Source organism: Penicillium diatomitis (assembly GCF_028827545.1).
Source record: "Penicillium diatomitis strain IBT 30728 chromosome Unknown utg000006l_segment0_segment0, whole genome shotgun sequence".
Taxonomy (NCBI): domain Eukaryota; kingdom Fungi; phylum Ascomycota; class Eurotiomycetes; order Eurotiales; family Aspergillaceae; genus Penicillium; species Penicillium diatomitis.
In genome coordinates this window covers 501,887-524,816 of record NW_026623178.1, presented here as the reverse complement: position 1 = coordinate 524,816, position 22,930 = coordinate 501,887, and the positions used below count along the sequence as shown (strand labels likewise).

The window sequence follows — 22,930 nt, the reverse complement described above, 5'->3', positions numbered from 1 at the left end:
GCAATGGTTCGCTGGAAAAAGAAGCAAGTTCATATGGGCCGTCGGCCAGGCTCCAGAATGACAGCCCAACAAAGGTCCGTGGCCTGACTGCCTGTAACTTCCAGAGCGATTTTGAGTCGCACGCCTCAGCGACAAAGTGACCAAGTGAATGTGAGAAAAACAGCATTGGTATTCCAGCAGCGATGCTGATTTTCGGTAATGAGACCGTCTGGTGGGCTAGGAGGTCCAAGGGGAAAGAGGGGAGGTTCCAGATGGTGAAGCGGACTCCGTCAGGGACCAGGAAACCACGCAAGAACAAAGAACCCGTACCTCCCGTTGCTCTGGGTCAACAAGCGGGCATGACTCGCTGCAAGTTCCTCGCACATGCAGTCCAGACCGATGCACGAGTCTCGCCAAAGCCGCATAGCTCTAGCGCCGTCTGTCGATTCCATGTGAGCTCACTTGGACTATGTGGCTCTTCATTTTGACATCTTACAATGGCCGCCTCGATGATTGTTCACAGAACTTCCAAACACAACTTAACTCAATTCTCACAAAGTCCATCTCAGCATTCACCACTTTTCGACATCTGAGGCTGAGATCGACGTCCATTACTGCATCTGCAAATCGCGTTCCCACAGTTTCTGGAGCTAGATGTTGACCTTTGAGCAACGAGTCTGGCAGTGCACCGATGAGACACTCGAGTACTAGCTTACAACTAACATTGACCAAGTAACCCTGCATGACAACTGCTCTGGGACGCACGCATTCTCCTCGAGTCATGCACCCATTCTAGTCTCAAACACCGGAGGACTGAGCGTTTGATCAAGAATGTTCTTTGACTAGTACCGCCATCTACTCTCATCACCTGCTTTCCACTACACAAGATCGAGAATCAAGCACGCTCATCTCAATCGCAAGCGCCAGCTAACCCGCCACATCTTATTCGAAAAGGCCGATCTGGCCTGGGCCCTTGCCGAGAGGTCTAAGACCACCTCGATCGAGTGTCGAACCTTTGCAGCTTCCCGGCCACAGCAGAGTCCGCGCCGTCTGCACACCGAACATTGACGTGTTCTTGCAGTGCATGATCTCCAATGAATGTATCATTGAGCAACTGCGTCCGAGTGCCGGAATTGTCGGACCTGAGGTTAGACTTCGGTACGTGATCACTGTACAGTGTACACTAGTGCCTTCAATTAGTTTTTTTTCGCATGTGCGAATCGGAGCATTCACAATGTTCATCTTGATTCTCATATTCATTGAGTGGAGCAAGCACTGGAGGGTAGAATTTGGGAGGGGAGTTGGAATGCAGGCTCAACTAACTAATCGTCCTCGTTGCGTCGCACTGGACCTAGAATAAGTTATACTAGACTACTTAAGAGTTGGGATGCCACTCAAGTGGGTTTGCCAGACCCCCCAAAAACGAGGAAATTAGACGACTCAAGCGCCCGGTCCGACAGGCGACCGGGGATAATGTCAGCCTTGATGTTCAGGCCAGAAAGCTTCCATATCAGGAAAAGCGGCAGGCGGGGAGGAAAAAAGTTGGGCGCGGAATTTTGTAAAGCTCCAGTCCATACTATCACCACCAGCCCTTTGCCCGACCGATAGCCAAGATGCCTTCCACATATAAGAAGGAAAAGCCATGGGATACGGATGACATCGATAAGTGGAAGGTATGTCTCGTGCTCATGGAAATTTCCAATCTGCTGCACCGCGAAAGGCCGAATCTAGTGAACTAACCAAGGCTTTGCGCGCGTCAGATCGATGAATTCAAACCTGAAGACAATGCAGCGGGCAGTTTCGCCGAGGAGTCGTCCTTCATGACGCTCTTCCCTAAATACCGTGAACAGTATCTGAAGGAGGCATGGCCCGGTGTCACCCGATCACTGGAAAAAATGGGAATCGCGTGCACACTGGATTTGGTGGAGGGAAGCATGACCGTCAAGACTACCCGAAAGACCTACGATCCCGCTGCGATTCTCAAGGCTCGTGACCTGATCAAGCTGCTTGCCCGAAGCGTTCCCGTCACTCAGGCGCTCAAGATCTTGCAGGACGACGTGGCATGCGACATCATCAAGATTCGGAACCAAGTGCGGAACAAAGAGCGCTTTGTCAAGCGCCGACAACGCATTCTCGGCCCCAACGGCTCGACCCTGAAGGCTCTCGAGTTGCTGACCAGTACCTATATTCTGGTGCAAGGAAACACCGTGGCAGTGATGGGTCCGTTCAAGGGTCTGAAGGAAGTCCGGAGAATTGTCGATGATTGCATGGCGAACATTCACCCGATCTACCACATCAAGGAGTTGATGATCAAGCGCGAGTTGGCCAAGGACCCGACACTGGCGACCGAATCATGGGATCGATTCCTGCCCAACTTCAAGAAGCGCACTCTGTCCAAGCGTCGTGTCCCATTCAAGGTCACCGACAAGGAGAAGAAGGTGTACACTCCCTTCCCTCCTGCACCCGAGAAGAGCAAGGTCGACTTGCAGATCGAATCTGGAGAATACTTCCTGTCCAAGGAGGCCAAGGATCGCGCGCACAAGGAAGAAGTCATGGAGCGTCAGCGTGTCAAGCGCGAGGAGAAGATGCGCGAGCGCGAGAAGGACTTTGTGGCGCCCGAGGAGCAGACTCCGGCCGATCTCGACAAGGAAAAGAAGAAGAAGAAGAAGGAGAAAAAGGAAAAGAAGGAGAAGAAAGAGAAGAGCAAGCGCAAGCGCGACCACGACACCGACGGAGAGGAGCCCACCGAGCAAAGCGAAAAGAAGAAAAAGAAAAAGAGCAAGTCCAAGGAGCCTTCATCGGACGAAGAGTAAAACGGTCGCTGGTTTGGCCCTGTTTCTATTTTGGCGCTTCTGGGAGAGCATGGGTTCGGCGTTCTTTTACCCTATCATCTTTCTGTGCTTTACTTTATAAATATCTTATCAGGAAGAATCCTGCTGTAAAATGGGAATATCAAACGAATTCATATGAGCATCGTCGTAGTTTGATAACAAGTGAATCGAATAGCTCCCTTTCTTTGGGGCTCAACTGAGGATACTTGTTGCGAAAGTGGCAGAAGTTCCAGAGGATCCACTCATAACGAATAACCCCCCGCGACACTGTCCAAAATCAATGAGAAAGAAAGCAAATCTCAGAAATCAAATTCGCCTTGCGGGCAGGTTAATCGGACAGGCAGAGAGATAGTCGGTCATTCTTCAAATAGAGCCTCTAGCCTCGGCGTTGGCATTGTCGTTGGCTGCCCCCCGAGCTTTGGCTCCCCCAGGACTGCGCTACTTTGGGTCTTCTCAAGCATGCCCATTTCATGAGCAAAGGTGTCATGAGGCTTCCACTTGGCACTAGTCGATGGATTGGTTTCTTCAAGCATCTTGTCGATCTGTTCCAGGGTGAGTCCCTTGGTCTCTGGGATGAAGAAATAGGCGAACAGCAGGCACAAGAACAGAGCGCTACCCCAGACGAAGAAGACTTTGACCTTCAAGTTACCTTCCTTCTCGTCCACCATGTAGGGGGTGATGACCGCAATGACACAGTTCCACAACCAGTTGGACGCCGTCGCAAGAGCAACACCTTTAGCTCGAATAGGAAGCGGGTAGATCTCACCCACAACGACCCATGCAGCTGGACCCCAGGTAGTTGCGAAAGCGGCGATGTACAGGCAGGTAAAGACGATGAGACATGTGCTCCTGCGAAGACATGAGCATGAGTATTGAATCTCCCGGCAAGGATCATTGTACAACTTACGCAGCCTGGCTTCCCTCCTTGGCAACGCCAACAATAGCAACCAGGAACTCGCAGACACACATGATAGCGGCCCCTCCAAGGAGTAAAGGTCGGCGACCCAATTTCTCGACCATCCAGAAGGAAGCGGGAGTTGTGACCACATTAACAATGTTCATGATGGTCGAGATCAGGAATGGATTCTTCAAGCCAACGGACTGGAAGAAGGTGGTACCATAATAAACTAGAAAATCAGTAAGTTCTGGTCGACCGTGACATCTTCCTTTGAGGCCCACTTACAGATGAAATTGATGCCAGTCCACTGCTGGAACATTTGGAGGCAGATACCCGTAAGCACTCGACGCAAGTTTCCGCGAGGGGACATGCCACCTTTGAAACAGTCGGCCCAGGAGTTATTGGTGAGTTGCTTCTCGTACTCGAAATTGGCTTGGATCTCGGCAAGTTCCGCCTGAATTGCAGGGTGCGAACCGGGCTGGCCGCGAACTCTCTCAAGCGAGCGAAGTGCATCGCTCATCCGGCCACATCGAACATAATAGCGAGGTGATTCGGGCAGGAGGAACAGGCCAGCAGCCAGAAGAGCCGCCCAAATGAACTGAAGACCGATGGGAATCCGATAGGAAGAGCGAGAGTCAATATCCTTACAGCCCTGATCCACGCCAGAAGCTACCAGCAGGCCGATTGTGATAGCCCACTGGTATGCAGAGACAAGCAAGCCGCGGACCTTGCGAGGGCTGATTTCGGAGACGTAAAGGACGACTGCGGCTGAAACACCGCCAACACCGAGACCGGCAACGAAACGGCCAGCAACTAGGCCACCGATGGTCTCAGTACCGACCTGAACAGCGACCCCGACAGCGAAGATCAGGCAGGAAAGCATAATGGTAAGACGGCGGCCGATATGCTCAGCAGCTGTGCCACCCAGAAGAGCACCAATGAAGGTACCAGCGGAAAGAATCGAAGTGATCAAAGACTTGCGAGAGCTAGGAATCACAAAGCCAGTAGGATTCTCGTCAGACTTGGGGACAGCCACACCAAAATTCTTCTTGACGTAGTCCATGCCAAGAACGCCCGAGATGTAACCGGAGTCATAGCCATAGAGGATACCTACGGAGGGGGGAAGATTGGGTTAGCATGTGCGCATGATCAAGCTCACCATGGAAGGCGCTGGTTCCTTACCTCCAAAGCTGGCGAAGCCACAGATCATGTAGGCATGCCAGGTAACTGGAGCTTCGATAAGGCTCAAATCAGCCGTGCCCACCAGGTGTTGAGGGTCCATCATGGCAGAGAAACGTGAAGGAAGTGTGAGGGTTGTATTTGTGGGGTTTCAAAAGATTGCACTCAGGAAAGAGCTGTTGAGTATCAGGTCTTCGTTGATGTTGGCAGAGGATGAGAAGTGAAATGAGAGGCAATAAGAGGGTGAGATCTTGTCGAAGCACGTGCGCCGGAAGTTTGGCAGACAAGCTCAGATGAAAGGTACGATGTGTCTGCTGTTTGTTGACGAGGCAGTGGCAGAGTGTTTGGAAGGTGGTACCTTCACTACCACGCACCGGGTTGTCTGTGTCTGTGAAACGAGTCTACATACAACTTCCGTCGTTATCAATATAGACATCGAAATGAAGGGACCTTTCACCCCCCATACTATACTATAGGGTAATTAAGCAAGTTGGGTTGGACGTAACTCAAAGCCATCCTCATTGAGCACATGATTCGAAGAGGTCTCCCAGTATCTACGCGTCAAATCTACCAATAATTTGCTTCGATTCGATTTATATGAATGGTGTACATGACTTATGAGGCGGAAGGGACACCTGGATATTTCTCACCAAGTCCACCGCTAAAAGTAAGCGAATGGCCTCGGCATTTGTTTTGAGAGAGTTGACTAGCGCAGGTTCAATCGACAGTCTATCACGCCTAATGCGAGGCTGTGAATCTCCTTTGCAGAGATACTAGTCATACCCACTGAGATCTCGTGACCAAACGCGTTGTGGTATGCCAATCATGAACGTAAAACATGTGATACAACGGGAAACGGCAGAGGGTAACATGAGCTGGAAACATGTGGCAGGATCTAGCTTTCATTGAGGACAGCCGTCATTACCACCTGCGCTTCCATGCTTTCAAGATTACGTGCGGGAGCCAAGCCTGTAGAAGGGCATTGTAAGTAAAGTTTACTTGGTGAATGCGCGACTGTGTAACAGGAGATTTGTCTTTCCCTAGGGGAGAATACCTTTGCGAATGGGCACAAGAAATACGATACGCGGCGTGCGCTACTTGTAGTTGAGTTATAAAAAAAGAATAAGGTGCCATGCACACAATCAAGTGACAGACTATGAGATTCAACAGGGGGAGATTTTATATAGGAAAGAAAAAGAGGCTCGGCCAATCACCTCAAGCTCAAATTCACGGAAGCCCTAATAGATTATCCAAGAAACCAAAAAAAAATATCACGATAGCATCGTCGATTTTGTGCATAGTTTATCGCTCAAGACTCCAAGAGACACGCGAAAAGACCTCGTTCAAAGTCTGCTCTGCGTTTGGGGGAGCTTTCATAGATCGCCAGGCAATATAACCATCAGGTCTAACCAGAACCGCCCCGGATGAAGAGATTCCAAAGAGTGTCTGGAAGTCGTCTTCCTCGTCGAGCAATACATTTCCACCGAAGGGCAAATATGTGATTGAAAGTGATGATTTCCCGTTGACAAACCGAACGGCTTTTCTCCATTCTGTCGAGTCAGATTCGGTAAGCAAGGTCCATGTTTCTTTTCTAAGAAGATCGATGATCGGGAGCTTTTTCCCTTCTTGAAAACACCAGACATGAGGAGCATGTGTTCCGGGCTGACCGTTCCACTCATCGGGTCTCTTGGCTCGGGGTAAATTCTCGCCAGCGCCAATGATGGATTCCGAGGTGTAGATTTGGCCGAACTCCATGGCATCGTCGTCAATCTTCACTCCAACGGGAGTGGTAACATCGAGGTGAACCTTATAATCTGCCCGAACAAAGATCTGATCATGTCGCAGCAGTGCCACAGGACGTCTTTCCGCGGTGTAAGTGTTCAGCAATTTCGGTGAAGCCTTTCCAGACACCACGGCCGCAAGCTTCCAGGCAAGATTGTGCACGTCATGAATACCAGTGTTCGCGCCATAGCCGCCTCGGTTAGGTGGTAAGGTATGTGCAGCATCCCCAGCAAGGAAGATTCTACCGAGCTGAAAGGTCTCGGCAACAAGAGCAGTCAATTCCCAGCGTCCGGTGGTGATGATCTCAAGGGGGAAATTAGAAACCCCAACGGCCTGGTAAATTCCCGCGCGAAGGGCATTCTCGTCGCGGTCGATGGAATCTTTGAACATCAGCGCCCAACGTCCGTCGCTGTAGGACGCCAAGAAGGCTTTAAGGCCTGGCTGGTCGATATCGAATTGAGCAATGCCTTTGGTCCACTGCTCAAGTGGAGCTCGAAACAATACACTGCTCAGGGTTTGCATGTAGCCACGACCGCTACGTGGTATCTGCAGGCGTTCCCGGACGGTGCTTCGATTCCCGTCGGCAGCGATGAGATAGCAGCCAGGAATGCTCTGTTGCTTTCCGTTCTCATCGGTCCCGGTGACCGTGACTCCGGTCTCATTCTGCTCCACGTGTGAAACCTTCCAATTGCGCCGAATATCTGCACCTCGTTGCAGGGCGAGTGCCTCCAGCATGGGTTCCAGCTTATCCTGAGGAATTGCCGAGGGACGTTCCGCTGAATAGGACTTCTTTGGCACCCGGGATTGTACATCAGTGGGCCGGGTGCTCCCGATCTTAGATCCTCTGTTGGTATCGGACCACAAGGATTGTTCGTGCCATTTACCGGTCAAGCTTTCAACATGAGCGCGCTCGAGCTTGAAATCTTCTGGCGCGGGGTCTTTGTTCTCGATACCCAGGGAGCGGTATATTTCCATTGTCCGAGAGGTGAAACCAATCGCTCGAGGGTGCTGCGAGACCCCAGAGTGTTTTTCGAGAACAATGGTGGGCACATTCAAACTGCTCAAGCAGAGGGCAGCTGAAAGGCCGACTAAACTTCCGCCCACCACGATGACTGGATGTTGGGAGATCGACGAGGTCATGGTGTTGCTGGTCGAGATATGGCATAAAATGACATTTTTCCAAAAAAAGAAAATAGCAAACAATTAAGGAGGCTTGAAGAGAATAATGTTTCTGATCAATTTCATTTTCTCGCCAGGTTGTGGTCAAATTTATAGAATGGGTGCTGGTGACTACTCGGCGCCGAGAACTTGTATTGTAAAGTGTGAAGAACCCTTCGGCGCCGAGAATCCAAAGCCCGAAGCATCACTTACCGGCCTCAACGACGGAATGGACGCCACATGCGAAAAGAAAACGGCACTGGCAGGCTTAAAAATCCTTACACAAGATAAGTTTGGACCAGCTCAAGCCTTTAATAAGAACAGAAGAAATCCAGGGTCTGGTAAAATTGGATGTAACCAGCATTATGGCGCTATCGACTTGATAGGTTCTATGACAGCGTTCTGTGGATAAACGAAGTCCATGCATGATACGAGCTCTTCATCTTGTACCACACACATTACTATGTTGGCTACTACTCAAATACCAGGAGCTAAAAGTAAAGAACCGTCCGAGGGCCATATTTTGGCGAAGGTGGGAGAATAGCCAGTATAAGCGAACCATGCGGTAATCGGTACAGTATGCTTGTTGATGAGCCAAGTTTGGACAATTGTCTTAAAAAAATAAAAGCGAATTGCATATATGCCAGAGAAATTGTACATATAACAACAACTAATCGCGAATACGGATAAGGAGTTCCCGAGCCTCTACCTCGCGTAGATGGAGTCCAGTATCAAATCTCGGAACAAGAATCATTTCGTTGCCGTGAGTCAGTCCTTTCGACCAGCTAAGGTTTGGATAGTTGCTCGCGGCGGAAGAAGAGTAAGAAGCCGCCACTGTTTGTTGTGCCATTCATTGTTAGATGCCAGATTCTTCAGCAAGCATTTGAATGTCCAATGAACTCACCAGATTAACAATTGGGATATCAAGGCAATCCAGAACCATGCATTACCCAGGGCAGCAGCACCCGCCGTAATATCCGGCGAGATTGGCCCCGGTCCGATCTTGTTAGGTGCAAAGGCCCTGGCACAAATTGTGGCGAGAGATCCAATCACTTGCGAAACCAGCAGCGTGAAACAGATGTGCATTCTCGTTAGAGTCTGCAACAAAATCATGCCAAAGCCCAGGCCTTGCACTGCATCCATGACACCGAGCCACAGCCAGAGACTGCGTGAGACTAAAGCACCTGAGACGTAGTTACCGGCCCATGGCAAGAAGAGACCCGACCCTGACGTTCCCCACCATATTTGCGCCCACCTGGGAGCTCCAAGTCCGCATGCGACAATTGGTAGAATCCAGCTGTGTGATTTCGACACCCAGGCGAGTAACAAAAGTATCAGGATCCACACCAGACCGAAGAATACCACGCAAAGACATAGGATTTGCCATGACTTTGCATGTTGGGAAATCCAAAGGACTAGAAAAAGAGTCCTCGTCAGCCATTGTTATCTCAGCAATATTCTAAGCGGACTTACAATTCCAATTCCGGCCATATGGCGCACTCAAGAAGAAATTTTGTAGAATAACGACGACCCAATTCCACAGCACAATCTTGCGTCGAAAGACGGACTTGTAGAAAGAGGGAACCTTCCCAGGAGTTTGTCGGTAGTAGTTCGGCAAGCCGAAATAAATGAGCAAGCCAACGCCCCATAGGAAAACAGTAACAGGTGCGCAAATGGCCGTCATCCTCCATGTGTTGGTGATATTGGCTTGACCACTCAACCCTGCATTGGAAGCTTTAGTTAATGTGGATCCCCAATACCATAGAGCAATCACGTAGGCCTGTTGAGTGCCTTGAATGAGACAGGCACGGAAAACCCATTTTTTGACTGGGGCGCCACTTTCGTCGCCAAAGTTGAGCGCGAAGAATATTGATCCGCTTGACGAGGCGGCAGCGTAGATACCGCTCCCAATATTCTGAATCCATCCGCGAATGAAGTAATCAGACTCAAAGTGAGCAAAGCCAATAATGAGAAACGCTGTGCCATATAAGAACCACGGCACGGTCAGTACTAGTACCGATTTGCAAAAGCGGAAGAAAAGCCACCACAAGATAGACGTAACCAAATAAACAGTGGCAATGCCGTATAGCTTTGCCTCGCTCTGCCCAATCTCACCAGTCAGCAGAGTTATTTGATAAGAATTTGCCGCAATGATTTGGCCAAGACCCAGAAACAAGGAGTAAACAGGCCAGTCTCCTAGCCGCATCTGCATCCACTTTTTCAGGCCGGTAGGTGGCACGTAGTCGGCTCCCAGGAAGAATTCATCAGGTTGTTTCCTCTCTGGCACTCCACCTTCATGGGAGCTTGAATCCTCGGCGTTGATCGAGCGTGAAGATGAATGGCTTCTCGCTTTGCTATCTTGACCCAGGAGAGCTTGGGACTGGTTGCGGCCGAGACGTGCGTCACGGAATCGATCAAACCATTTCTTCTCACTTTTCTCAAGAAATTGCTCAATGCAAAGCTGATGTTCGGAGTTTGACCCGTTCAAATTCTGGAGCTTCTTCTCAAACTCTCTGAAGTATTCTTCATTACTGTCCGTGAAGAATGGATCGACTTTCTGCAGTTTGTAGTCCTTTTTGTCGCCCACGACAGTCTCAACTGACAAAGCCGAAGATTGACTGAAACGATTTCCAAAGTCGACCCGCATTCTTGAGGGAGGTAGGAGTGTATCCTCAGTCCCTATTGAGCTCGGGGTTGTCGAGCCGGACGGACTGCTCGTGTGATAGCCAGGGATCAAGCTTTGGTATGAATATGGAGCGGAAGAACCATATTTCATTGGGAAAGCCCCAGAAGAAGTCCGGTCCAAAGGAGGATACATGATGCTTCCCCTTTCAGTGTCATCCACTGGCGCGGGATACTCGTCATTGCCAAAACAAGTCGCCATCATATCATTTTCGGTATCGTCTTGGAACTCAGATGGTGATTCTTGTTGCACGGTCTGTACTTCAGTAAGTCTATCCCTTCTCAAATCTCGAGTAACAGGATTTTCCGTAGTAGCTCGAGCAGATTGTGGGCCACCAATGACCCCAAAGGAGTTGTGTCGACCATGACCTGACTTAGATCTGTTCAGTATTGAGCCCGTCTCCCGACTATAAACCACAGAGGTCGTTCGCAGTGAAGACAAAGCGATTGGTCGGCGAGGAGACTGTGGCGGTGGTGCCAGTGTCGTGCTCGAAGCAGAAGACCGAGACGAGCCACCAGTCTGAGGAGTCATCATACCGTAAATGGCGTTGTTTGTGGTATTCGAGTTCACATGTCCAGACTTTGATTTCTCTTTATCATGGATGCGGACGGCGGTTGATTGTAGTATCTCCAAATCTTCAATCCATTGCGCAACAGGGAACCGCTGCTTTGCTGATCTTGCTCGCATCATCGCCCTCGTCTCCTTCTTCGAGCTCAAAGCACTATCGATCGCAAGCTTGAACTGTTTAAGAAGGTGACTGGTTGTTGTAGACTCGACCTCGTACCACCAACCTGGCATCTGGCCAAGTCCACCCACTCGAGCACCGATTCCAAGGGCGCCTTTGCGTCCGAATTCGACGGCAACCAGTCCAAATGGTTCATCGCGAGATGGGATCAACGCAAATTCCGCCCCCGAGAAAATGAATGGTGGCAAGACAGTAAACTGGGGCTTGGAACACACACGCCCCGGATAGAGTCGCATCAGCTGGTCTAGCTTCAATGCGGCAAATTTGCCATACAGATCGATGACCGGTCCAACGCAAATCAACTGAACCCGAGGCTGAGATTCGAGAACGCCTGGCATAACGTCTGCGATTAAATCGACACCTTTTTGCATCGACCATCTTCCAACAAACACCATCAACTCAGCATCAGCGCGTTGATCTAAGCCAGCCCATTCCTGCGCTTGTCTTTTGAGTTCTAGGCGTTGTGTTTCGTAATCATTATCAACCTCGACGTTTTTCTCTTCGGACGTTGATTTAATCCACTCTCCAGTATCAGAGGGATCAGGATTCGGGAGGTTTCCTACCCGTTTAAGCCCCCAAAAGATAGGGTATCGCGCGTAGGATCTCTTCCCGTATTTTTTTGATACCCCAACGGCTCCAAAACCTTGCTGATGAAGACGTAGATAGCTCGCACCAGCATGAAGTAGATTGAACACCTCGCCAAATTGGACATAGCGAGTGACAACATCGATATCGAGATTGAATACCGAGCAAACTTCTCTTTTTTCTTTCTGGGTGCGCATTGGCCATAGTCCTTGGAATTCTGCGTTGTGAAGAGAAAGGCAGATTGGTACTGTCTCCGGGAGCTGGTAAAGCATAGCAATGGCACCGTGATAATCATTGATATGATAGAGATCGATTGAGAATCGTCTCATAGTTTGAGCAATGCATTGATTCCAGGCGGAATAATAGATGGCACTGCCAAGATCATCCATCCGCGCCGGGTAGGGTTCTTTGGCGGACTGCTGCCGAAAGACTGGGGCGTCCAGTAGAACATAAGTCACGTTCCTCAAGATATGATACTGCACCCTCACCTCGAAGGTGTTTTCGAGAATGGTCACAAACATCGATTCGGCCTGGGTATCCACTGGATAGGTGATGCCGCCCATGCATGGAATTACCCAGACGAGGTCCAGGTGACCAAGTTGCTTGCTCATGAGCTGAGCCATCACACCTAGGCCACCAATCTTGATCTTTATGGCCCAGTCCTCGATTTCATATTCCATGGTTGCTATCAGCACTTTTCGTCGATTGGACGATCGACTGCTAAACGCAGACGTACTCTGAAGAAATCTGGAATTGCTTGTCAGCCGTGTCAATAGGCCCCGAAGCCCAGCTGCCCTGATAGTAGATGGCCTGATGTGCTGGAGGAAGTCCAGCGACACGAGGGTCTTTTTCTCACTAACACCGATCTGGTTGAATCTTATTCGGTAAAACGTTGTTTTGAAGACATAGGCACATGACACAGCTGTGACCACTGGAACGATGCCCAGGAGGATAAAAAGCGCCATTTGAACATACTTCGACCCAGCCGGAAGTAAGTAGAAACGTAAGGTGGCATCATTGACGTGAACTGTCCAGGCCAGGTAGGGATCTGGTGGGTGTTCAGTGATGTTGATGACAGTCGGCGACTGCGAGGATGGTGGTAGACGATCGAGCACGGAGTCGCCGTCCGCGTCTCCAAAAATGTAGCTTTGGTCCGGTTTGCCGTCAGGATTGATCCCCCATACGTTCATCTGGCCTTGAGCCGGCCACTCCGCGGCGAACCGGAATTTCCAGAGACCATCACTGTCTTGTTCAAAGACGTTTGCCAGACCGGCATCATACCCGTACTGATTGAAAGGGCCGTCAAAGAAGAGGTGAGGCCATCGGCGTGGGACCTGAGAGCTCCAGTCAGGGCTATCGCCTTCTTGTACGTAGTCGCTGCTCCCTGTGAGGCGGCTCCAATATTCCACACGAACGTGCTTCGCACCCCATTGTTGATCCTTGGTTCCCGACCAAGGTAATTCCTTGATCGATTGATTGCCTCCGTGATATGGAAGCCACTGGCTATAGGAGCTGCCCCAGTTGGTTGAGTAGCGATATTTGTCTGCTCCAGGTGCGCGTTGTAGGATATAAAGGGAGCCGTCTTCACGCTTGTGAAGAAGTGTCCGTGAGTAGTTGGCGGACGTGAAGATCATCGGATTGTCATCGGCACCAATCCGGATCAAAAAGTGATCGATTGCATTCGTTGTGCGGCCATCGATGCTGGTAGCATTATGAACGGTCATACGGTGGATCCCGTGATCAACTCCTGCGAGAGTGGCTGTCCAGGCCCATGTGGAAGGAATTTGGCCAGAATAGAGGATCTCTTCATCCACAATCTTCCCGCACTTCACCGTGGTCAAGTCGATGGACGGACTGACTCCTGTCTCTGTTGAGGATTGAAAAGAGATGGCTTGCGACACTTGTGCACAATCCATTTCAGCCGAGAAATATAAGCCAATTTTGAGTTCTTCCAGCTGACCTGGCTTGACTTTTGAAAGTACCGGAAAGTCATGACCAGGTGTGAATCTGGTGATCATAGGACGCGGAGCAACAAATTTCTCTTTTGGCACGTAGGCTTTGAACTCGTACGGAGCTAGCTTGAGTGTGTCTGAGCAACCGTTTGACGTGGTGGAACCATTCAAATGCATGTATGTCGAGCTCTCCTTGAGCTTAATTTCGTCGTGGGGATAAAAAAGATTCTTGACGGTGGTATTCGCGTCAAATGGCGCAATGAGAGCTGCATTTCTGCTGGCGCAATCAAAATGATATGTAACAGCTTTTTTGTCATTGTGGTAGACCAACCAGATGGTCTGGTTGCCATCTGATCCGAGATCTTGTCCCTTGTAATACGGGCTTCGTAGAACAGACCACATTCCTGTCTCTGTGGGTAGGCCATTGGATCCTGGGTAGTATACATTGCGTGTTTGGTTGGACAGAAGTTGTATCCACCAGCCGTCGTTGAGCGTAGGGAAGTCCTCTCGCATCTGATACATGTGCTTGATCGTGTTTCGCAAGAAGTGTGAAGGGTCTCGATGATCGTAAGTGGCACGTTCATCGTGACATCCCAGTCGTCCCGATTTGATCGGCCAGTTGTAGTATTGCTGGGAGGTCAAATTGAAGCATCCGTGAGTCTTCCAAGCGGTCGCGGGGGACATGGCCTGCCGTCCGAAGATGTAATTTGACGCCGTTGCATCGAGGATATAAAATCCCTGCTCCTCGCCCCATAGCAGTAAAGGAATGCCAGGAAGGTGAAGAGTAGTAATGAAGAGCCCAAGAAGTTGCCTCTCAATGCCCATGTCGACTGCCGGCCAACGAAAGACGTCTTGGTTGGTCACACCGTACATATGACGCGGGTCATATTTCCCAGTGTTTGCATTCAAAAGATCGTTGGTCAAGATCATCTCATACCAGGCCGTGGTCCAATTGACCGGGATGTCGTAGCCGGCTGCTAGATTTCCATCCATGCCCAAGAAGCGAGTCAGAGATCGGTAGACTGAGTAATGAAACGCGGCGCCATCAATGGCTTGTTTATTCTTATCGCGAATAAAATAGCTTGCATTGGATGAGCTCGTCTGTTGAAAGGCTTCGTCCAATGTCTGCGGAAGCATATCAGGCTGACGACCCCGACCAAGAAAGATAGAGCCAAAAGTGTTACCACCCGTGATCTCCCCGGGCAAGAAGAAGTTCGTTTTGCCCACTTTCCTTGCGCAATTTCGATAGGCTTCTGAGATATCACCAAGAGCATCGACGGTAGCTTGAGTGGCTTTGTCATAGCGGAAACCATCAATATCAAGGGAAGCGATAATCATACACGAGTGACGAACGAGACGTTCTCTGACACTCGGAACCCACTCTCGAAGACGATCCTGCACAGAAGCAAATTTGGCCAATTCTCTTTTCCAATCGGGGTATACACCAAAGGCTTCAATGTCCCCATATTGGTCAAAATCGCTGTTGTAACACCCGCCCAATTCATCGTGGACATAACTATCAACCGGGTAGCCTGTCTCGTTCCAGAAACGGGGATAGTTGCAGGTCTCATTATAGTCGTTTCCAATATTGAAATCAACATATCTCCGATCGGATTTCCACTGGACTTTATGTTCTTTCGTCAAGAAAGGAGCGGTGGTATTAAGATACCCTTCGAACCCGATCAGGTCGCCCATGCTTATTTTCGGACAAATCAGCTAAAGACAGCAATTTTCGCGATCATGGTCTGCGTGACTTACGTCGCAATCGTGTTGTCAAAGATCACATATATTCCGCGTTTGTGAATCTCCGTAATAGCTTCTCTCCATGTTTGTATCGTTCCATAATGCTGATCAAGCAAGGTAGTGTCCAATGCTGAATAGCCATCAGAGCCCCAGGGCTGATTCATCAGGATCGTTCCGGCGAGATATATACCCTGCAAGAGACGCATTTCCAGTCAGTTCGTACCATTAGAGTAAGGTGGATTTGTTTGGCGAAAACAAACCTTGATCCCCATTCCTTGCAGATAGTCCAATGTATCCAAGAGCCCAACGACATCGCCCCCGTGGCGCATCTGGTTGGAATTGAGATCATGCTCGAACAGAGTACCATTGATGTTGTCATTGGTGGGGTCGCCATTCACGAAGCGGTCGAGGAAAAGCGTATAGATGGGGAATCGCCAATTCTCTGGCGAAGGGTGATAGGTGTGGTTGGGCCATGCACCCCAGTACTCGGCGGGGTTCCTCGTCTGCTTGTTTTCATTGAGGTTGTAGGCAGCCAAGGCTTCGTCATAGGGCCAGGCAAATGTGCGCAGAAAGAATTGAATGAACGTGATGCATTCGAAGATCCAATGCATGATGAGACTTTCGGAGTGGGCAATATGCGACACCCTTCTGAGTCCACTTTATATGTGCTGGCCTGCGCACTTGATCTCCTTCAGCATCAAAATTGGAACGACTACCGCCTGTTACTCTGCATAATCAGTTTCAGCGTTCTTCAAATGAAAACTGAGAAAGAGAAAAATCTGAGCATGAGAACTTGAACATCATCATGATGCTTCCAAGGAAAACTCTGCATTCTAGGGCTTGCAACAATCTTTCAAATTCTGGTATTGGATAGAGCTTGTAAACCTACCACACTCGTATAGACCCGGCGCTCGGAATTGATGATCAGTATATGCACTTCAAGCTTCCGTGGAAAGTGGTAGCATGAACTCTTTTTTGAAGAGAACCGAGGGTGAATGAAGGGGACGAGACGGAAATGCCTTACCATCCATCTAGTGCTAAACGTGTCCCTTTTGTCATATCCTAATCGAAATCATCGATCTTTTATAGCAGAGTCCTGCTTCGTGACCCCAAATGATGTACGGAGAGTCCGAGGAATGTTGACAGACTGCAAAGATGTTTGTCGCCATAAATGTATACATCTACCGGCTTACAAAAATTCTCAATTCTTCAGGGAGCTTTTCTTAAATTAGCATCATATGGCGAGTAGATGGCGAGACCGTGGGAGAATCTGCTGTTTGAGCGGTGCACCCAGTTGGTACTCACATCGCTTTGGTCGAAGCATAGGTAGGTACCTTGCGCGGATTGACGGTTCGTGACGACGTTCCGAGAGGTTGATCATTCCGGCTTTTCAGGCTTGCATCACCGGCGGGCGGCATCGAGGGAAAGCAGATGTCTCGATCACAAAAAGTGACATTGTATGCTGTGTTTGTCCAACAGACAGTTGTGGTACTTTGTTATCCACAGAAGCAGTGATTTTCTTTGGGTTATCAGTAGGCGAAGTCAAGCTTTGCAAACTACTTGCATATCCTGGGTGCTCGGGCATCGGTTGAGTTTTAACTCTGGCTGTGGGTAAACAGGGAATGTCTTGTATGCGAAGAGAGCAACGGCCTTTGAGTCACCCTAGCGTCCCTCAATGTAGCAGATGGAACTGCCTCGTTCACGACTTCAATAGGTGGACAGCAATGAATCAACCAGAGCTCGGCCACTCAAAAACACCTATTTGTTGCCCGAGAGTCATCCGAGATGGGAAGCTTACGCCTATGCTTGCATCTTTGAGCATGTTATATCTTGTAGTTTTTCCGATCGACATGAGATCCTCCTTGATATTTCAACCGAGTCCGCATCGATGCCTGGGGACCCCATGTACAGTCAACAGAGCCAATGAATGTTTCTTAGTCGGGCAATTGATGACTCTTGGTGCATACTGAAGCGAGGCATTTCTGGCTCGATCTACCACGGTCGCGCCGAGTCTCGTGTTGAGCACCAGTTTCCGCACTTTCTACTGGGGCAGGAAAGGTGTCAAGCTCGAGGCATCTACCAAATGCTCAAGCACAGCCAATAGTGGAACCTAATGACCTCTGGTGGCAACTAAGTCAACATTTCGAGCCCCTCGCAAATCGCTTCTCTAGAGGGGACGTCGCCCTCAGTAAGGGCTCTGTGACCATGATCGTGTTCTCTGACTCTGATCACCTTGAACAGGTCTTATTCCATCCCAGAGATACACGGAGCCTCAAGTGGTAGTCGGACAGCATTGTCGCCTCCCATAAGTTCTCGAAAACAGGTACAGCTGTGAGAGCTTTGCAGTAGTAAGTACTACTACTGACTAAGTAGTACTGTTGATAAAAAGCTTATCAAATGGATTGCGCCATCTTCGAGCCCCACACTCCCGGCCCGCACGGAACTCAGATTCAGATAAGACATCGGGTTCTTTCAGCCATGACCGTTCTGTTATTACGTAACCTGGCTTCAAGGCACCCGAGTCTGACCACCTTAGGCTTGTCCACAGGTAACATGGAACTCCCGTTAGCGGCCAGTGGTAGCTCTAACCACCGGCTGTGGCATGGGACCTGGTGAGCTTGTGACAGTACGACAGTCAACAGCATATGGACTCAGCTAAGCTTGAGAATGGTATATCGAAAATCACCTTAGCGAGAGAGACATTGTTACAGTGTGATGGATATAACCTAAGCAACATCAATCGATAAGTCGCTGCCTTATGCTAGTCCCCATAGGTTCTTGTTAGCAAAATCCTCATTCATTTGCTTGGAAATGGATTCCAAGCAACCGAGAATTGATGTATGGCTTGATGCACTCACTGATCACCAAGCTGATCATACTAAGGCAAGGGGAGATGCTCCGGTTCTGGGCCAGTTTGAGGATGTTCGGGTGTTTCCTTTGTGCATCTTCCAAGCTCTCTACTTCTATCAAGGTGAGCAACTGGAAATTTACCTGTTATGAAAGTAAAGGCACCTACTTCATATCGACAAATTGATGCCAGGCCGCTACCTGTAAGGAAGGCTGTAGAAAGTAGACCATAGTATGGCATACGTCCTGGAGCATCCATTCACACCTACTGGACGGGTGCAGATGACCGATGAATCTCAAATATTTCAAGGATTGGAACTCAGTGTTACGATCCGAACCCCTACAGCTCAGCTGAACTCACCACACGATATAAGTGATGAGTCGCACGAACGAGCCTGGTCCCCTGGAGTTCACAGGGGATCATTGTCACTGAGTCAGCGTCACTCAATAACTAACTATACTCAATTTCACGTAAGGCCTGTCGATCGAGCTATATGAACTGAAATATCGATCTGTCCTACGTGTTCGTTATCAGCTGTGCCCGTAATCACTAGAGCTTAGTAGGACTTAGGTCACTTTGGTCAACTTAGATACTGCGGAAAGGAAGACTGAAGAGAAGATAGAGAAAGAAGAGCATACAGTCTCTTGATAGCTGGACTAGAATATAGTAGCATAGACCTCTTTTTGTTCATTTTTAATTACTCGAACTATCGAGCACGCTCAGCTGCAGTCCCATCAGACTGGCTTTCAATCCTCATGCATCATGTCTCATCCATTCCGTACAAGCCTACTTACTCCGCACCATAACGGGCGCGGTAGTCCTTGAGCCGTTGAACTTCAGCCGCACCAATCTTGTCACCCAGCTTTTCAATAAGGTCGTGCAAACCGATAACAGCGCGGATTGGGATGTTGCCACCAAGGTCGCGCTGGGCAACACCAATCGCGCTCTTGGGCTCTGAATCGCTCACGCGCTCTTCACGGTCGAGCAGAACGACCACGCCCGCGACGATGCCGCCTTCTTTTTCAATGATGCCAACCGCCTCCCGCAGCGCAGTACCCGCAGTAATCACGTCGTCGACAATCACTACTCTCTTACCCTTGAGCGCGGCGCCAACAATGTTTCCACCCTCGCCGTGAGCCTTGGCTTCCTTCCGGTTGAAGGAATAGCTGACATTGTCCCAGGTGCCTTGGGATGAGCCAGAGAGCGAATCACGCACAGCAAGCTCGTTTGTGACAGCGGCACAGATCGGGATTCCCTTGTAGGCTGGGCCGAAGATGATATCGAAGTTGGGCTGGATGGAGCCATCAGCGGCCTTGGTCACAAAGGGCTCGGCGGAGAGGACGCTGGCATAAGCCGCAGAGGAGGCGCGCAGAAGAGGCGCAGTGTGCAAACGGGAGGATGTGAAAAAGTAGGGAGATTCACGGCCAGACTTGAGCGTGAAGGTGCCGAAAGAGAGGACGTTGTTGGAGATCAAGAGCGGCAGTAGAGTGGACTTGTAGTCCTGGTCCGCGGACGGGGGAGGAATGGTGGCGGCGGCCATGATGCTGGTCAATGTGGAGGCGCGAGAGAAGGTGACTTTGCGATAGAGGGGATTTTGGTCGGCACGTAAATGCGCGTGGGCCAAAAATTGAAGGTCGCCGATTTGGAATGGATTGTATGCAGAGGGAAGCAATTGCCCGCAAGTGGAAAATTTGCCCCGGAAAATTGACCGACGGAGGAGCGGGCAAGAGGGGTGGGCCTGTCTATTACTCTATTGCCATCCCAAATGGTCCTCCGTGATGCTCCATCACCGCTATCAATTAGGTATACAGTATTGACTGACTCATCGAGGATGTATGAATTGTGATGATTGCACAAATTGTTTTGGCTGTGTCAGAGGGAAAGACACCACAGTGAGATCGATCCTCTGCTTGTCCATGTAATTTCATCCTATCGCAATTCCATTCTCTCTAGCCAGGGTCTCTTTTCCTGGCCAGAACACGTGCCTCCGATCGCCGGCCTTTCCCCGCCAAAATATCCTAAACGGCTCACCTCTCTTTCTTCCCCCCCTTCGCCATCAATTCTTCTTTCCCCTTTGCTTTGCTCTTCTTCCCCATCTGCACTCCTACTTCCCCCTGAATTGAGATCTAATCCAGGTCATCACCTTCGCTTTTTCTCTCGGCTGCAATCTACTGACTGCTCCGGGACTCTCAAATACAATCTTGGTCTGGAATCCCGGTGATCGGAAGGCCCCGCTGCGAAACAGCCCCATATCTACCGCCCCAGCTGCTGCTGGCTTCAATTCCACTCATTCGTGTCCAAAAGTCGAAGTGAGTGATTCATGTTTTTGTTTTCTTTCCTTCTTTCCTTCCTGTCGAAACTAGAATCGACAAATCAATTGATGCCTACTGCTTTGGTTTTGCTGCCAATAGCCGTGAGAGCTCCGTTAATTTTATGATGGTTGGAACAGGTTGACAACACACAATGCATATCCGGGACATGCTTGCGAGCAAGGAGGCCGCGGGGGAGCCCGGCATCTCTTTTGAATTCTTTCCCCCAAAGACGGCACAAGGTGTGCAGAACTTGTACGATCGTATGGATCGTATGCATAGCTTGGGTCCTTCTTTCATCGACATCACATGGGGCGCCGGCGGTCATCTCTCGGATTTGACCTGTGAGATGGTCAACGTGGCGCAGTCGGTGTATGGCCTAGAGACATGCATGCATTTGACATGCACCGATATGCCGCTGGAGAAAGTGGATCAAGCGCTGAAATCTGCCTACAGGGCCGGATGTACCAACATTCTGGCTCTGCGTGGTGACCCGCCCCGAGACAAGGAAACTTGGGAGGCGACCGAAAATGGATTCAGATACGCCAAGGATCTCGTGAAATACATCCGCGAGAAGTACGGCAATCACTTCGATATCGGAGTGGGAGGTTATCCTGAGGGTGCCGACGACAACTCGGACATTGACCAGCTGATTGACCATTTGAAGGAGAAAGTTGATGCCGGCAGTTCTTTCGTCATCACACAGATGTTCTACGATGCGGACCACTTTATTGAGTGGGTAAAGAAGTGTCGTGCCAAGGGTATCAATGTGCCAATCATTCCCGGAATCATGCCTATCCAGCAATACGCCTCTTTCATCCGCCGTTCCAACTGGACTAAATGTCGCGTGCCACCCGAGTGGATGGAGGCTCTCGAGCCTGTGAAAAATGACGACGCCGCCGTCCGCGAGGTGGGTAAGCGTCTCATCGCAGAAATGTGTCGAAAATTGATGGCTTCTGGTATCAACCACTTGCATTTGTAAGTCACAGGACGTCAATCTCCGATGACGATATTGTAGCTTGGCCAACCACAGACGGGAGCTAACAAGTTGGACTTTCCAAAGCTATACCATGAACTTGGCCCAGGCAACCAAACTGGTACTGGAAGAGCTGGGCCTGGCGCCGTCCGAGGAGGCCCCCATTCAACGACCACTCCCTTGGCGGCCTTCGCTGGCGCCTGGTCGGAGAACTGAAGATGTTCGGCCAGTCTTCTGGCGCAACCGAAATTCCTCCTATATTGCTCGCACACAAACTTGGGACGAGTACCCGAATGGTCGCTGGACCGACTCGCGATCACCCGCCTTTGGTGAGGTTGATGCGTACGGTGTGCGGCTCAAGGGTACCAACGACCAAAACATCAAGCTTTGGGGCGAGCCAAAGTCGGTCAAGGATCTCTCCGACATCTTCATTCGTTTCTTGGAGGGCAAACTCGATCGACTTCCTTGGAGCGACAGCCCAATCAGCGCCGAGGCGAACGATATCAAAGACCAATTGATTGATCTCAACCGAAGAGGTTTCCTGACTATCAACTCCCAGCCCGCCGTGAACGGCGTTAAATCCTCTCATCCGATCTATGGGTGGGGTCCCAAGAACGGCTTTGTGTACCAAAAGGCTTACCTTGAACTGCTGGTCCCCCCCACTCTGATCAACGAACTCATTGCTCGCATCGAACAGAACGATGATCTCACATACCACGCCATCCGTAAGAATGGCGAACTGCGGACAAACACCAATGACAGTCCCAATGCTCTGACTTGGGGTATCTTTGCTGGACGCGAGATCATTCAGCCAACCATTGTGGAAACCGTCAGCTTCCTCGCCTGGAAGGACGAAGCCTATCGACTGGGTGAGGATTGGTCCAAGTGCCATGACTCCTCAAGTCCCAGCCGGAAGTTGATCCAGGAGGTCGTCGACGATTGGTACCTGGTCAACATCGGTAAGAAATCCTTCTTTGATGATGATCCATTGAAAACATAACTGACGCACCATATAGTTGACAACGACTTCCATCGAAGCAATGCCGTCTTTGAGCTTTTCAAGGAACTTGAAGTTCCGGATCTCAACACTGAGCTCTCAGGAAAGCCTGTGACCAATGGGTCTGCGGATCACAACGGCTCTGCCAATGGTCATTAGGCATTCTTCATTTATTAAATGACCTCTTGCCTACCAGGTCTCGACAGCCAACATCCTCGTCACCGGAGGCCAGGAAAAAAATGAGATCCACCTCCACCACCAAAAA

The 22,930-nt window shown here is 50.0% G+C and overlaps 6 protein-coding genes across 6 annotated transcripts; 2 read left to right on the top strand and 4 right to left on the bottom strand.

Moving 5' to 3' along the window:
- Positions 1 to 1,592: 1,592 nt before the first annotated feature.
- Positions 1,593 to 2,792, top strand: N7539_005839 (KRR1 small subunit processome component; the record flags this gene model as incomplete). The annotated part of the gene is made up of 2 exons (XM_056935441.1): positions 1,593 to 1,652; positions 1,740 to 2,792. 2 exons carry the CDS (start codon positions 1,593 to 1,595, stop codon positions 2,790 to 2,792), a joined length of 1,113 nt encoding a protein of 370 aa, XP_056789313.1.
- A 374-nt stretch (positions 2,793 to 3,166) lies between these two features.
- Positions 3,167 to 4,993, bottom strand: N7539_005838 (sugar porter family MFS transporter; the record flags this gene model as incomplete). Its single annotated transcript, XM_056935440.1, has 4 exons — positions 3,167 to 3,659; positions 3,718 to 3,937; positions 3,994 to 4,818; positions 4,891 to 4,993. 4 exons carry the CDS (start codon positions 4,991 to 4,993, stop codon positions 3,167 to 3,169), a joined length of 1,641 nt encoding a protein of 546 aa, XP_056789312.1.
- A 1,196-nt stretch (positions 4,994 to 6,189) lies between these two features.
- On the bottom strand, positions 6,190 to 7,809 carry N7539_005837 (uncharacterized protein; the record flags this gene model as incomplete). Its single annotated transcript, XM_056935439.1, has 1 exon — positions 6,190 to 7,809. The coding sequence occupies one exon, from the start codon at positions 7,807 to 7,809 to the stop codon at positions 6,190 to 6,192; it is 1,620 nt and encodes a 539-aa protein (XP_056789311.1).
- Positions 7,810 to 8,612: 803 nt separating this feature from the next.
- ags2 (alpha-1,3-glucan synthase Ags2) lies at positions 8,613 to 16,146 on the bottom strand (the record flags this gene model as incomplete). The annotated part of the gene is made up of 5 exons (XM_056935438.1): positions 8,613 to 8,661; positions 8,732 to 9,242; positions 9,301 to 15,488; positions 15,551 to 15,726; positions 15,796 to 16,146. 5 exons carry the CDS (start codon positions 16,144 to 16,146, stop codon positions 8,613 to 8,615), a joined length of 7,275 nt encoding a protein of 2,424 aa, XP_056789310.1.
- A 3,027-nt stretch (positions 16,147 to 19,173) lies between these two features.
- Positions 19,174 to 19,923, bottom strand: N7539_005835 (orotate phosphoribosyltransferase; the record flags this gene model as incomplete). Its single annotated transcript, XM_056935437.1, has 1 exon — positions 19,174 to 19,923. The coding sequence occupies one exon, from the start codon at positions 19,921 to 19,923 to the stop codon at positions 19,174 to 19,176; it is 750 nt and encodes a 249-aa protein (XP_056789309.1).
- A 923-nt stretch (positions 19,924 to 20,846) lies between these two features.
- Positions 20,847 to 22,824, top strand: N7539_005834 (methylenetetrahydrofolate reductase (NAD(P)H) MET13; the record flags this gene model as incomplete). Its single annotated transcript, XM_056935436.1, has 3 exons — positions 20,847 to 21,670; positions 21,756 to 22,627; positions 22,685 to 22,824. 3 exons carry the CDS (start codon positions 20,847 to 20,849, stop codon positions 22,822 to 22,824), a joined length of 1,836 nt encoding a protein of 611 aa, XP_056789308.1.
- Between the last annotated feature and the right edge of the window lie 106 nt (positions 22,825 to 22,930).